This window comes from Haliotis cracherodii, unplaced genomic scaffold, assembly GCF_022045235.1.
Source record: "Haliotis cracherodii isolate W230 unplaced genomic scaffold, xgHalCrac1.p SCAF_3, whole genome shotgun sequence".
In the NCBI taxonomy this organism is placed as follows: domain Eukaryota; kingdom Metazoa; phylum Mollusca; class Gastropoda; order Lepetellida; family Haliotidae; genus Haliotis; species Haliotis cracherodii.
In genome coordinates, this window is record NW_027266286.1 from 41,124,619 (window position 1) to 41,141,447 (window position 16,829).

Here is a 16,829-nt window from a genome sequence, read left to right on the forward strand (position 1 = left end):
TAGTTTTAACAATGCAAATTTATTGACCGATGTTTACACATGTGCACACAATGTGCTAACTGAGGCAGGAAACATGAACCGTGGACCTATTCCCTCATCATAGACTCTTCCAGAGACCGTGCAAAGTCAGCATCTGAAATGATATCAACATATAAAGAGGTCATAACTATATTACATTTAAATCATTGTATAGCCTATAGGAATAAGTGTCAGCACATCATACTGTATTGTCTTCATTGGGAATCATGCCGATGGGTACGATGACACGCAACAGATCAAGTCACCTATCCTGCCCAGCCGACCCATTTTGTTGCCTCCTACGACAAGCATATGTAATATATGTGACAATAAACAAAATTAAATACATGTGTACAACTTAAATATTGGTATTTTTAGTTCAATACAGGTGTTATACGTTACCTACAATCCCCGGTATAATGCATTATGGGACAATACTTCTGTATACCCTTATCTATCCGAGTTCTGGAAACGTCGATCGATTGTACGATACGGTAAATATTTGTTTGATGCTAAATGTTTTTTTCAGTAGATTCAGCTTGAACAGTGAAACACTGAATTTTGATTGCCGTTAGATCACGACGCGTCAGCTTGATGTGGGACGTTTACTTCTTTGATGTAAACTCACGAAATACACATGGCTAATCTGTGATTGGCATCCACAATTACAGTTTTGAGTCACGCCAGAGCTTCTCAACTGGTCACAGCGAATTGCGGACCACACAACTATCGGGGTCACTCCGTAGAGAAACAAGTGCTTGTGTTGGAAGGATTTTGTGGAAATAGAGATTACTTCACGAGTGTCTGTCAGATACCATTGATCTTACAATTAACGAGTTGTTTCAAAACGTATCCAACGAGCGAAAGCGTCGTCGTTGTGCATGATTTAGCGTCAGTCATGGAGTCACACAGGACGGAAACCTTCACGGTTTCTGTTGAATTTACCACATCATTGCAATGTATTTGAAATTCCATAATTAATGCAACGTTAATCTTCCCATGAATATTCTCAAACGCGAGACCGAGCATATGTATGCAACAATTAGACGACAGTACCTCCACAAATGCTACACAGTGTAAAATCTGAATATTACTTAGTTTACATATCCACAAGTACGGTTTTCCGAGCACAGTGTTCGTTTCCACACCTAATTTATTTCGCATGATTTCATCTAGATAATTTGCATTGGTGACAAAGTCCATTTGTCATTTATGTCTAAAATGTATGAGGAATTCAGGGATGCATATATAGCAGCTGAGTTTGAAATATATCTGATCGAATAGGCGTCTCATAACCGGCATTTTGTAAACACAATCCATTATGGCAGAACGTACACTTCGGCGTTCGTGTATCTGCCTTTTCCAAAACATTCTAAACGATTCTAGGCTCATCAGCGACGTTTCAGAATTATCTTGAGTGATTTAATACCCGTGATAACTAATAGGCTATTTTTCTACTTAAATTATTCGAGTAAATATCCGATATTTAGATTTATAAGCACATAGTAAATAACGCTGTGAAATGTGATTTTGCGAGATTTACGATGTACTTAATTTTTCAGAGGTCACTTTCAGTAATTTGACTTTGCCCAAAATGACGGTAAATGATAAACAGAAGGGGGAATTCGAAACTGTGAAGTGTATTAGTTTGCATGATGTATTTTGAATTTTATTCGACTTCGAAGTGGGTGTTGAAGAGGAGGGACATATGTGTCACTGTGGCTCCAAAGAAAATTAACTTTGACATATCAACAGATAATGTAACTGATAATAATAACAAACAAACTCGCAGACAAGGACGAGTTTGTTTATTATTATCGTTATTATTATTATTATTATTATTATTATTATTATTATTATTATTATTAATGACACGGTCCTGTGGTTCAACACAGACGTAGGTGAACATTCGACTGAAGCACGAGCAACTTATCAATGACTTATAATCAGAAAAGTAGTCCGTCATCATGTGATCTCAGGTCATCACCATGGAGTAGCCAATCACTGGCCTGGAATTCGATCTCACACATATGTTTGATACCAGTTATCTAAAATGGGTTTCTCACCCACAGGTGTGTAAGAAATCATTACATCACAATTTAGATGGGGTTCCCGGAATACCCGCATGTCCAGGGTAGCATAGGTAAAATTTTAATCCAGGCATACCCATTCCATGACATGAATACAGAAACAAGATGAATACATACCCCTGTCTGTGAGTTTCAAGATGTTGTTTAGGCTTTCTTCAAATTCACCGAGACTCACGGTGGCATCACCTTTTGTCAAACATAAGATTATTAATAATTTTACATCACTTCAAATCAACGTGTATCTTCCACAGATACGGGACTGGGGTTTTTGTTACTGATGAAACAGAGGATATTTCCTGTGTCGAGTTTTAAAGAGTAGTTCCGAGTTTGCAAAATCTTAAAAAATATAAACAAAAGTCTCAAAAAATATTTAGGGCTACGAAATTTTTTTATCATACATTTGGATATGATTATATACAAAAAAAACCTCAAAACATATTCTTGAAAGCTGCGGGACCGCTGTTAGAAACGAAGAAATACTTGCTGGTCAAGTAAAAAAATGGCGCTTTGCGAAACGAACAGTCTCGATTGACGAGTCAAATTAGAAATTTACAGCTCATAACGAAACATCTCCGAGAGAATAACAAACGACTAGAAGCGATATTAACTCCATAAATGACCATCTCTCATTATTTTGTCTTGTCAATGTGAACCGTCAAAGTGTTATGTTCACTGCAATGAAAATATCCCGTTTCTCAACTTCAGAAAACATTGTATATAGGTATATGATAATTATGTTCATGAACGTAAATCAAAATGTGATATTTGTACTTGAAGGTAATTTACCAATCATGTCTGTAAGACACTTGTAAATCATGCGGTGTTATTCGATGGTACCTTGGTAAAAGAAACATATGAGTAATATTTTAACTGACCAATGACAATAAATGTTCATATATTCCGCTACAGTTGTGTACAACTGGATAAAATATACCCCGCTGTCAGGACAACATACGTTTTGGTGATAACTCTGTAATCTCTTCAATTCAAGCTACTTACTGGGAAACAGCGTCGCATCTTACTCTCCGTTTGTTTTTAAATTCTGGTAAATGATAAGCATGACGGTAAGGTAAGTCGTTGTCGGCGTATCCCTCGTGGAATACAGTTCGATGTACTCTCTGTGCGGCCGTATTTTCCTTGTGGTAAGCCTACCTCTTATAATATACTCACCATAACGCTTCTGACTACGACTACGAATGTGTACGTACCATCCGTATCAGCCAAACTCAAGAACTCCTCAGCGTCCCGAGCTTCGAATATCTTCTCGGCCTCTGATTGGTCAATCTGTCCGTCCTCATTCAGATCATAACTTTCAGTGTCACGCTTTCCTTCTGATGTAAAAGAAGGAGTCTTTCACATAATGTTTATGAATAGATACGGTAAATAATTTGATAATAATGACATTTTACACAATCACAATGCAGATCCTGAAAATTGTTAAAGGGGTGCAGGTTCGGATCAACTGGCAATCCCAGCAAATGTGATTCCAGTCATCCAACACACTTACTTTAACCACACACTTTTACCAGTTCACAATACATTGTGTGTATCAGTCATGATCTCAACTACTCGGACATAATATCACGGTTTGAAATTTACAATTCATCATGAAAATCTGGACCTTGACTGGCCTGATTGAGTCAACTGTGTTCAATATATGTAGTGTACATAATAAACAGATTTCCAATTACGCTAAATGCGATTCATGTATAATTTATGGCATATTTTACGACAAAACTTAAAACATAAACATATTTTTTAAATACACGTCATAAGCTTCATGATGAATATGTCATTACTTATAATGGCTTCTGCTATAGGCAGGACTGTGCGCACAACCCTGATAACTCTTGGGACTCGGATACGAATCCTGAGCCATCGGCGACGAGCGTCGACATCTTGCAGCACCAGAACTGCCACTAGGAACAACAACGCCAGACGCATCTGTGGAGATCAACAATATCGGGGGTGAGCTACCAGGCCCTGTATAACATGAAGACCTGATAATTAATCATCAGTTTAACAATGGCTTTCTAACATAGACACAAATATCAAACATTGACTCCTTGCCATTTCCTTGGTGGTGAGGCTGGGGGTTTTGAGGAGTGAGGTTGTTTGCGGATGGGAAGAGGGTGATCACTGCACTTGCAAATGTTCAAGGGACGGCATTACCAGGTTACATGTATACAATGGGCGATTAGGCAGCCAAATGAGTAACGTGTTAACCTGACAAACCGAATACCAGCGTTAGATTCCCCGCTAGTGACCGGGTTGTTATTCAGACTTGGGACCAACAGCGTTTACATGTCTTTACAGTCTTGTCACTACCCAGGGAACAAATATAACAGCATTAAAGCAGATACTAGTATCTGGATACCTGCGATATATAAATGTGTTATATAATAATATAATGATAACAATACATATTACAGATGCATACACAAGTTAATATTAACATTAGGAATTTTAGAGACAATATTATTTGAGCTATACGTCATCGGGTTATAAGGAGTATGTACACAAGGGCACGAGTAGGCAAGTAGACGGTTGATCTGGAGTGTGATGGCACCCTTATGTACTACTACTACTACTACTACTACTACTACTACTACTACTACTACTACTACTAGTACTACATGTACTGCTTCTACTATTCCTAGGACGATGGGGTAGCCTAGTGGTTCAAGCGTTCGCTCGTGCCGAAGACCCGGGTTCGATTCCCGACATGGGTATAATGTGTGAAACCCATTTCTCGTATCCCCCGCCGTGATATTGCTGGAATATTGCTAAAAGGGGCGTAAAACCATACTCACTCACTCACTAGGGAGTATACAAACCACACTACCTGTTTGGCACTTGAATGTTTCAAGTTCACAAACCCATTACAAACCCATGAACAACACATTACAACGTTAACTACATTGACTTATTTTATGTACACTCGCCCTTCGTTGTTGGAAATGAGAACTTTCAGGTTAACACACTACAAAACATGTCGACGTACGTATACGAATACCCCAAATAAACATAGTAACTCACCTTGTAGAATCGAATGAAGAGATAATGTGCATTATACCTGTCTCCTTATATACGTATGTGATTCAGGATGCAGACAAGCTGTCGATGTATCCGACTATGGTCGTGTGTCGCCTCTGCGTACAGGTGTCAGAAAACATAACAAACTCCCCTGTTAACAAACAAACCTTTCTGTTGCTGACACGTTCACTGACGCCTCCAATCACATGATATTGTTATTGAATTGGAAGTGATATATTGTTACACTTACATGTAGCTGAATATATAAAAATGCAATACTTTAAAACAAGTATTTTATTATAAATTAATAAACAAAACTGTGTTTGAGGGTCCATGCCAATATTTATCTCATCGTACGTCAAAGATGATATCATATTGACTTTCGAGATACCATACATGTATGTTCCACACATAAATATATGTACAGAGTATTACTTAAATGAAACATGATATTACAGACATAATATTTCATATTGTTTAATGTAGTCATTTCACATTGTACACCTTCCAGCACATGAGCATGTGAGTTGTTTAGTCTACTCTGTCACCAAAGGACGGGGCAGCGGAACATGTTTAGGATCAATTATGAAATACCTGAGTACACCCATTTTTCAGTTGCTCATAACTCAGTGGCATATGTATTGACAATACTAGCCAATGAAATATAATTCTTTGAGCGAAACCTGAGAACTAGGTTTTATTTTTCAAATTCGTTTTGGAGAGGCACCTTTTCCCTCCGATGAAATCGGTAGCCTTTTAGTCTGAAGTCAATGTGAATGTATATTTAGAGACGTCCATAGTATATATAGTAACAACCAGTATTTCTACTCGTGTTTGGGAAATGTCATCCCCTGATATTCTATATACAAAGAAAATTGACACTATCAGGAAATGTATGATGCTCATTCAGATAAACTGTCGAGGCATGTATCTTAGTTGACTTGAGATTCTTCCGCGATTGGAGTCATTTTGTGGTAGTTGACGGGAAACTGCTCTTACATGTATAAACAGAAATTGTTGTACCACAGGACTAATTTAATACAGCTCTGCTCTTACACATGGGTTTTAAACAACACATGGCATGCTGTTGAGAAAGGCAGGTTACAACGTGGTAGTTTCGTGACCGTTTATGTTAGAAATTACATTTGACCATTATGTAAATCGGTCTTAAATCGGAAAGCACAAATTGTTTTTGGAATAGGCAAAAACATCGTTAACTGTTGCGTTTTTAACAGCAAACCGAGTAGTGGTTTCAGCACGCGATGTCATACAGCACTAAGGTTGATACACTGAAGTAAAATCAAACAGCGGTTGCTCTGTGGTGCGGACATGACTTGAGACTAAAGTTGCCTTAACTTTAACCTCAGTGGTTAAGACTGGCCCCAGCTGTGGTTGTTTTGTATAATGGGGCCTTTACTGACTACAATTCTTGATACTAAATTCTTCTCCGCTTGGCTGATGCATGTCATCGATCCCAATTGCTTGGATCGGTGCTCATGATATCAATAACCTGATTGTCTTGCCAGACTCGATTATTTAGAGTTCGCCGCCATATAGCTGAAATATTGCTAAGTGCGGCGTTAAACAACAAACAAACACACTTCTCCGCTTTCTCCACTAAGTTCAATCAGATAATAAACATATATAACTGTATTGACATTTTCTTTTCTGAATACATTCATGACCAAATCGTAAAACTGTATTTTAACAAACTGCCTTAGCGAAGTACAGTTTGATTTATTCGCGATAATAATAATCTGGTTAATTCAGACGATACCAAGTTTTCATTTGAGACAAGTGTGTATGTAGTGGCGGCATTAATAAAAATCATAAACAAGACTGAGTGAGAGTCTAGCGACACTTTGAACAGTATGTCAGTTGTATCACCAGTTTAATGTGACAGGAAATCCCGAAGTGAGTGAGTGAGTAGGGTTGTACGCTGCTTTTAGCAATATTCCAGCAATATGGAGGCGGGGGACACAAGAAAGGGGCTTCACAAATTGTACCCATGTGGGGAATCGAACCTGTGCCTTCGGCGTGACGAGCGAACGCTTTAACCACTAGGCTACCCCACCGCCCTAACCCGAAGTGATGCGTGTCTTAGACGTTGGTGAATCCAGCGAACATGGATGATCTGAACAGATGGGTGTTTCCTGTATCCATCGGTCATAAATGTAGTGGTATGATGACCGTCAACATTCGCTTGTGAGGAAAGTTATGAAGTCTCTTCATTACCATTCATTCATACTTTTGTTTTCAAATGTGATGCTGAAGCCTATTGTGAGCAGCATATATGTCTTGCACATGGTTATTGTGTTTCTTTCTGTCTGTCTGTCTGTCTGTCTGCAACTGGCATACATTGTGTCAGGCACTATACAGTATCAAATAAAGCACAAAAGATACCTTGGCGCTTAAGAGCTTTGACACGATGTTATATAATGATCTTGAATATCCATTTCAATTGAAAAAATACAAATAACTGTAAATAAAATTAAATCAAATTCTACCATGAATTTGGAATTTACTCGATTCTGATTGGTCAATCAGAGGCTATTAAATCACAATAAATCCCCTCTGATTGAAACAGCTGGTTAGACGGCCGCATCACCGCGGAAGCTAATATTCATAGAAGAGTACTATTTTCAGTCATTGTCTGTAGGCATATTTAAATAATTATATCTACTATTACAGGTTACAAAATGCACAGATGCGGTTACTACAATATTCAAAGGATGTGTGGCAATACATTTCGTGCAGAAAAACGCGACAGTAATCAACAAAGGAAAACGTTTTGGAGACAACAGAGAGCTTGGAATGTTGGCGCTTTTCTATATACGACTGAGACGTCATATCTTTTGCGTCACAATGAGCGATATGACGTCATAATGGTGACGCGCGATGTAGAGCGAAAGCCTTGCAAAGCTTGCGTTGTTTTCTTTAGGGATGCCCACCTCATGTTCGCTTACCAAGTTGCCGTGCTTAAATGCTTTCAATGCCTGTCATATGTTCGAGTGAAGTATTACGGTGTAAACAAACTGCTTGAGTATATACGGCACCATATTTTGTTCGGTGATTCCGTAATTCAGATCGATAACCCACTCAAAACACTGAACTCAACCCATGCCGCTTCACTCAGTATATTTGCTAACACCAAAGAGTTCGCATTTTATTTAGTCATGGTAAAATGGAGAAAAACATACTGTGTTTTCAATGTAGCGCTACATTGTAGGTTACCTGTAGATTTAACAGCGCTAAATTTAACATTTGAAACCTCGCGCTGCGCGGGGTTAAATCTACATGTAACCTACCTCTACATTGAAAACACAGTATGTTTATCTCCTAATTCAATCAATCTGTTTAATGAGACAATAATTATTTCTCATATCCTAATAATCAGGTAATCCCAAAGTATTTCAAAACTAAGCAAAGTGCTGATAAACCCTTTTCGCGAACACATGGTGTCGTCATTGATTTTCCGAACTGTTGTGTTATTGACCGTTCCAACCCACGTGAGATGTGACTGTAGAGTAGGGCTCTGTCTTTGTTTGGTTAACGGTATCGTGTAAGGAGTGTCTGATTGAATGAACACTGTCGTGTCAAAGACAATTCTCGTACATCAAACAGTACAGCTGATGCTGACACTGATAGCTTCAACAGATGGTTGTATCCTGGACTAATCCTTCACAATACTGGTCAACATTCATCTCGCCAACAATGCACTTCATGAATCTTCAGTCATTGTATGGCGGGGGGGGGGGTAGCCTAGTTGTTAAAGCGTTCGATCGTCACGCCGAAGAGCAGATTCCCTACATTGGTATATTGTGTGAAGCCCATTTCTGGTGTCCCCGCCGTGATATTGCTAGAATATTGCGTTATGCGGCGTAAAACCATACCCACTCACTCAGTCATGATGTCTCTGCATGTACTCATGTATTCAGTTGAACCCTGTATATATTTCCTCTTATGCACAATGGATTCAGTTTCAGCGGGTAATCGACACTGATTATTCTCTGGCATTGACGTTTCATATTTCAGAAACTCATCAACTCAAAACTCATAAAACTATTACTTTAAATAAGTCTAATCAACGCTTTCTTTCATAATCGAAAATTGTTATTTGTTATACTCGTTGTAGTTACCCGAAACATCCCATAAAAGTTGAATATCATCAACATGTCTTCACGATTTCCTGCATGAACTTTAAATATTCTGTAGGTGTCAGCAACATAACACAGACCTGGGCAAGCCGAGCAGAACTAGGAATGTATCCTCTTGTCTACACAGTACTAATAAAAATGATGAATTTATATCACCATGCATCTTCCCGAGGCAAGGGCGTTAACTGACCATGCAAAGTCCAGTTTCCACCCTTGCCGAACTAGAAAACATGCAGATTTCGGTGGACTGAAGGATTGCAAAGCATGTGCATGCCATCTGGACGTCAATTCTTTTCATCTTCTCTCATAGTGTATTTTGAAGCACTTCGCAGGGTTTATGCCACTTTCCTTAACCTTTTTCACCAATCCACGTACAATAACAGCAGTCATGGTGACTAGGTAACACGGCTGATAAACTGACATGCACAGTTTGCTCTATCTTGCGTCGGTATGTCGCTGACATGTTTCGTAGTGAATCCTGCATCTCCAGTACAATAAACCTCTCCTGCCTTTATCTTTCTGATTGTATACACGAAACCACCATCACACAAATAACTACAACCTCAGGGCGTGGGAAGACATGTCGAATGAGATGCACATAACTTCAGCAATTTATACATGTATTAATAGGAGAAAACACGCCTCCGAGGTTTGGGTTGAAAACTTAGGGGTAGTGTTTTCTCTGGCTGGAAGGGAAAATTAAGTTATGGTTCTGCTATTTAATTCATTCCAAACTGTATAATGTCCCTTTGAATCAGGTAATCTCCTAATAGATCATGTTCCCCTGCCAAGTTGATGTACATAACTGTTACTAACAAACTTTCTGTCCCTATCATCTTGAAAAGTGTCTGGAAATGGTGTAATCTATTCTGGTAGATAGAAATATCAGAATGTTCAAAACACTTTACTGACAGAATACAAAAACTAAAAGAAAGACAGCAAAACATCCCAGTGAAATATTTATTCAACAACATTTATTCAACAACAATGTCACTGCCTATTTTCCTAATATAGAATATACATAACGCTCTCATGTAATTCAGATATTATTATGATGAAGAAAAGAATTTTCGTAAGGTATCTGAATTAATATGAAAACAAAATGGGAAATTTTGTCGCATTGAAAGGATAATCGTTGTGGCACACGTAAATACAGTTAAACACCGTTGTGTCGAACTTTGATGTGTCGAACTTTGATGTGTCGAACTTTGATGTGTCGAACTTATGGTAATCTCGATGTAAAAGCTTGATTCCTGCGTATTCCTGATTTATTTATGATTTTCGGTTGTGTCTGGCCTCGGATAACTCGAAGTATTTCCGTAGGCCCCTTCAACTATAACACAACGGTGTTTGACTGTATGTGTTTATAAGCACGTAGGCGGATACATTAAAGGAATGAGCAATACGATTCCTTTTTGAATGCAATATATATAAAGTTATTGAGATACTATCATGCACCGAAAGATTGACGGTATACAGGAAGTATGTGCACGTGGACATGCAGGTGCACAAAGTCCCGTTAACTTTTTTTTAACTCACTCACCGTTAACCAAATATTTGGTTCGACCTTAGACTTTTCCTGTCTTCACATGGAGTCATTATATAATAACGCATGTCTGATTTACCCTTTTAACGATGAAACAGTCACATCAAACTGGCAAGAATCTTCATTAAAGGCATATCAGGCTGTTTAACAAGTATCAAGTGGAGACAACCAATGGAAGGAAGAAAGTTTAATGGAGTTTTGTATCCTTTTGTAACACAGCAATGAAATAAAATAAAATAGCAAAACAAACTTTTTACAGTGGAACACAAGCGAAAATGTGAGGTTTTGACCATCTAATTTGCATAAACATAACGGCCGCCAAATTGCCATATTTTACCTATCTTGAACCTTTTTCTGCAATAACTCTGTGACCAAGCAGGCAAACATGACAAATAAAGTGTTTACACCAGAGAATCGAAGTAAACATTTCTGACGTAATTAGTGGTAAACAGTACTCATAAATATGCAAATTAGTGGCCTCCATTGCAGCAAACAATCATTTCTCTCCAACAAGGCACGCAAACATGACAAATGAAGTGTCTTTACCTGTGTTTACAGGGTCAGGCAATGTCATCAGCGATAAACCATATACTTAATTATGCAAATGAGCTACATATCAGTGGATTTCATAACAATCCATGTATCAAAGCTCAATGTTTAGATTCCAAATTTTACCCCAATTTACTCCTTGATGCTAATACAGGCATGGCTGGGCAATTGGCCTTACTCACAAATACCTCATCTTTGGTCTGGTATACAATAAACTGTTTGTTTGACTAGACCATATTCATACAAGAGTTTGATCATCAATCTGTTGCTGACATGCACACATAGCTGTGCATCGTAACCCGGACTTGCGGCATTTGCAACGACGCGTTCTGCATTGCTTCTGGAATGCGCACGGAATCATGTCCAGGCAACTTTCGAGGATTGGACTCAATGACGTCAGTATGGGCTGTAGTCCTGAAAAACTATGTTTCTTTCCAATGTCCACGGGCGCAGGAAGCTCAGATACAGCACAGTGAGCATTTCTCCAAACCATTGCTTGATAGTGTACACGCATCAAATGGAGAGCATCACTCGTTGGGGACATTCTTGTTTCCAAGTCTTAGAGAACAGGATATTCCTTGATGCATCAACAGAGTCTGTTTGGTGCACATCATATATTCTGCAGGCAAAGGCTTCTGCAGAGCGAACGGTCTCCTCTCTGTGTTGGCCGATTCCCAAGTTTTTGAGCAATTGATGGTGCTCTTTGAAGACTTTCAATGAGGACCATTAGATGTGATTTGCGAAGTATGATATGGTGTCACACCCAGTTAATCTCTTTGTGGGTTGTTGAAAACTGAAACAATGGGTATACATCGGTACCAGACAACATCCGGAGGCGTTCACATTGTACACGTGGGAAGTTGGAAACCATAAGCGCGCGAATATAAGTGTCCCTTGATGACACAACACCTGTATTAAACTGGATATCCACAGCATGTACATCCACCTAGTGTCAGCTTCTTAATGTGTGGCTCTCATTTGAGTCAAATCGGTGGTTTTCATTGACGAAATTCCTCTCTGAATTCCCCGGTAAGTACAATCTCCTTATCACCAGGTGCCTAAAAACACCGTTCCTCCGACAAAAAAATACGCAAGATTAACTTTATTATGAGGAAGCGACAGAAAGTTTGTCCAGTTATTGGGACATCACGATCTCCAAGCTGTCTTATTGGTCGAGCTAATTCGCGCGTCGTGTCCTGGTAGCACCCTTGATTGTCTCGTCTCTATATCTGTCGAACACCACCGGCCAAATCAGAATTCAAGACATTCTCAAGACGGTCGGTCAAAACGATATGTCTTGAGTCCCCAAGCTTTCTTCTGGCACTGGTTACATTTCACTTGCTTTACTAAAGTACTCACGGAAATGGAAAAAAACTGTTTTTCTCAATTTAAAAATCGACACAAAGTGTTACGTAGCTGTAAATACGAAATAACAAAACAACTCGAAAAGTACTAGTCTGGATTTGCTAGTTTGATCTCAGTGAACAATACAAAATGTACTTTACAGGAGGTAATTTGTCGGCACTTTCAACATTCAAAAATGAAACTAAGTCCTAATTGACATAGCAGAAACAGACTATAGGCATTATGCACCTGTTCTCACTTGTCGTCAAGGTGTCATAGGTCACCTTGATCTACTTACACCTGGTTATGCTCTGTTTCACAATAGTCTGTTTTATTCACATTTTTACACACTTTTACGTGTAAAAAGGCATAAAAACATTTGATACGCTGTATTTGTGCCACGGCCCAATTACTACTAATTTAGTTGTTTGAATATTTACATATTTTGTATATTAACTGCAATAATTTCAGATCTGAGGTCGAAAAAACAGGTTTTTTTTTCATTTCCGTGAGTACTTTAAGTGTACCCCTGGCTGTATGAGTTTGGCAGATTATGCCCATGTTGTAACCTACAGATGAAGGCCTCTTAAAGCTAACTATTGGATCCACCGTAGTCTCCAAACAATTAGTTACACGTCTACACTGTGAGTGATAATCTGTAAAATTGTTCTCTGAGAGTAGCCTACTTACTCAATTTGAGAAAGTCAAGCAAATAGCAATGGTAATCAGGTTATCGGATTCAGCCTACCCGAATCTGGTCATAAAGTCTCGTTCCCAACTGATACCCACAAATGTTCCTTGAACTTTTAACAGGGTCTTTTTTCAGAAACCCCATAAGTCTAGATCTACAACATATGTGACCAAAAGAATACAGTTTATGCAAGTAATGCATACACGTTAGTGCATATTCAAGTGATCGTAGGAAGATTCGATGTTGTTAAAAAAAATAATAGAAGTTCAATAACTGCACTTGCAAAAACATATGATCAACAATTTATTCATTAATGAATACATATATATTGTACATTACAATTAGCATTTTGAGAGATTGATGTTGGTATGTGTTATCAAGTTGTTCGCAAGCAGAGAGTAGTGATTATTCACTGGATTGCTTTTCAACTAATTAAACGAGCAGCTTGCATTGTTAATCTTAAGTGAGTTGGAGGACCCAAGCACCTATGCACCCGAAACTTATAGTTGTTAGTGGTATCAAATTATCAGGAATAACAAAATCAAACATTACCAAACGGTATTATTTAGTTGGGGGATGTTTGCTCGCTAGCCAGAGAAGACTTTACGAAGGCTAAACAGGGAACTCCCGATAATTCGAAGTCCCGGTGACAACCGATAATATGTTCAGTAATCCGTATTTTGAGACAAGCAGAACACCGCTTTTCGACCATCATACCGATAGGCATCTTCCGGGACCATTGACGTGCATCGTCCTAAACACTATAAGGAGATGATGAAGTTACGAGGTTTCGATGACCAGCAGGTACAGTGTCTAGTTTCACCAGCAGTTGCCCATGCTAGGACCTAATTTGTCTTTATCTGATTTCATCTTATCCGAAGCTTAACGTATAGGAAATGACCCTTATGTTTATATTGCATGTCCATACCTCAATCTTCCAAATGGAAAACGAAAGGAACGCAGTAATGTTATAGACTTGCATGTAAGCCCGTTGTGTTTGTGAACTGAAGTTCGAAGGGACCGACAATTTGATATTCCTGGTTTTTCTTCTCTTTTTTTCAACAGTCTCAAGCATAATTATATTGTCCCAAAATCTTCGGGGACAATGTATTTTGGGGTACGACATCCCAGTCCCCACCACCTCGAAAATCAAATGGTCGGCCCCTAATTGGGAACTTTGTAATACGTAACAAATGAAAACTCTCTTCCTGGAGTAAACAATGACACGCCGTGAGGAAGCCAGTGTGATACACTATTTACAAATATACATGTATATATACAAATAACAGTGTTAGCCCTTGATAGCTAATCATATACTGCACGCATCTCATGTCTATACAAAGTGCTATACATTTCAACAAACGATCGCTTTCCAAGAAGGAAATTGTCATTGATCGCAACAATCCATAATCATTCATTGTTAATGACGAGTCTGTAACAACAATCTACAATAAACAATCCTTACTTAGCACGAAATATTATGTACATCCAAGGAACTCTATCATCTTCAATAATAGAAAGCCATTTGAGGCCCAAAATAAGGAAGACTTGGCTGTGGTGTGTGATGGATGTTGAGAGATGGGTTGGGTGTAGGGTGTGGTGTGGTGGGGTGTGGTAGTAGGGTGGGATGGAGGGTAAGAAGGTGGTGGAATGTTCTACTATGGGAGGAAGAAAACTAAGGATAGTGTAAGATATAAAACTGTTTCCTGGTTGAAAGTTTTGACAAAAAATAAACAACAAATGATCGCCAACAAGAAAATAATTAATACAAAACATCCAACCCAACCATGTCAAATTTTTTGGAATAAAACAGTAGACCTCTTCATTTTTTAATGCTGAATATAATATATTAAAATTTTATCAATAAATAATACAAATTATTCATCATTGTGAAGTGTATACCTTTTATACATTCTGTGAGATTGTAATGTTGGCTGAATGCACTCCCAGAATCCCCAAAACGCACTGTGTGTATGCATTATATGTACATTCAGATCTGCTGATATAGTTTGTAATGTTGAAACAGTTTATATTGCACAGTTATTGATATTTCGCTGAGCAATGACAACTTGCCTTTATTCTGACAAGACGGCAGCACTAGTTGTAGAAAGGTTAATTGTAGAGTGTTTATTCACAAGTTCCTATACAAAAGTTACATTATTTTCCTGTGAATTGACAAGACAAGATAAATGTCCTTTTGAGATCACCGAAAATGTCAAATTTCAAGCGATAGACTAACTAACATATTTAAGAAACGGCTTTGGTCAAAAGAAAACCCCTTCCGTATATTCTCTACAATCAACCTTTGTGACATATAAAGTCTGAAATATCCATTTAGTGGTGTCCCAAATATACAAATGTTGAAATAAATAGTCTACTATGTATCATAAGAAAACATCTGATAACAGTAATAACGATTTCTGAAGGTTATAATCATTTCCTAAATATTATTATTATCATTATTATTATTATTATTATTATTATTATTATTATTATTATTATTATTATTATTATTATTATACAGCACAGTTTAAGATTAAAATAATATCCCTCAGTATGTATACTACTCAAAAGAAGATAAACTATAGTGATATGAAAAAATCGGGTGTTCTGTAACGTCTTGAGAATAGTATATAATCCAGGGATGTTCTTGGGTCACATACAACTTCCTGCATCCACATTAAAAATCGCATCAAAAGAAATAAATAGGTGTCAGATTACATATATGTACATCCAGTTCTGACTAACACTCTTCGATACACATTTGTATAATGTTCTCCGGGTATTCGAAATATGAAGCGGATGTAAAATACTGGGTTCCGAAGCAAAATCTGACTGACGCTCTCACTTCATGCGGTACAAGCATTTCAACGTTGAATATTCCCTGTAATGCGAAATCGATTTTTGCAAAACAAAATCATTCGAAGCGGACGTCAAATGTTCGCTTTAAATGTGATCGTGCTGCCACTAATCTAACAGTAACACCGGGTGAGGCAAAATGAAGAATGGGCCATCTTCCACAATGATGATAAAACCGTATGAATCTCTGGGTTAGATTGTATCTTTTTCGTATTCGTGGCCCGTTGGATGAGAAGAATTCTTATGATATATACACAGTTAGACTGACGAACAAATGACAATTCTAGTTTGTGGGAGATGGAAATGCATGATACGAGACGTAGTGATTTCTTTAACTTGAACATAGTCAGTCTTGAGCCACTTCCGCTGTGTTGACATCAGGAATATAAACTTCTGAGCTGTGTATAATGGATAGATATTTATGGAATGTTTGCAGCCATACCTGTTAGCACTAGTTTGTAACCACATTAAGTTCACAATGATAGAAATATATTTTTTTTAAATCCTGCAATAATTTACGATCGTATAAAGAGATGAAA

General features: G+C 38.0%; 1 protein-coding gene across 1 annotated transcript; it reads right to left on the reverse strand.

Annotated features, from left to right (window-relative positions):
• On the reverse strand, positions 1-5,161 carry LOC139475764 (uncharacterized). The gene is made up of 5 exons (XM_071258965.1): positions 5,148-5,161; positions 3,908-4,052; positions 3,317-3,439; positions 2,226-2,294; positions 1-133 (listed from the first exon to the last, which is right to left on the reverse strand). The coding sequence occupies exons 2-5, from the start codon at positions 4,050-4,052 to the stop codon at positions 87-89; spliced, it is 384 nt and encodes a 127-aa protein (XP_071115066.1). The 5' UTR covers positions 5,148-5,161; the 3' UTR covers positions 1-86.
• Between the last annotated feature and the right edge of the window lie 11,668 nt (positions 5,162-16,829).

Bases quoted from the DNA above. Each gene is read 5' to 3' on its own strand.
- LOC139475764 (XM_071258965.1), bottom strand. From the start codon at position 4,052: ATGCGTCTGGCGTTGTTGTTCCTAGTGGCAGTTCTGGTGCTGCAAGAT. The intron at 3,440-3,907 runs GTAATGACATAT...CTTTTACATCAG, and splicing joins TATAGCAGAAGCCATTATAA to AAGGAAAGCGTGACACTGAA. The intron at 134-2,225 runs GTATGTATTCAT...ATATCATTTCAG, and splicing joins CTTGAAACTCACAGACAGGG to ATGCTGACTTTGCACGGTCT.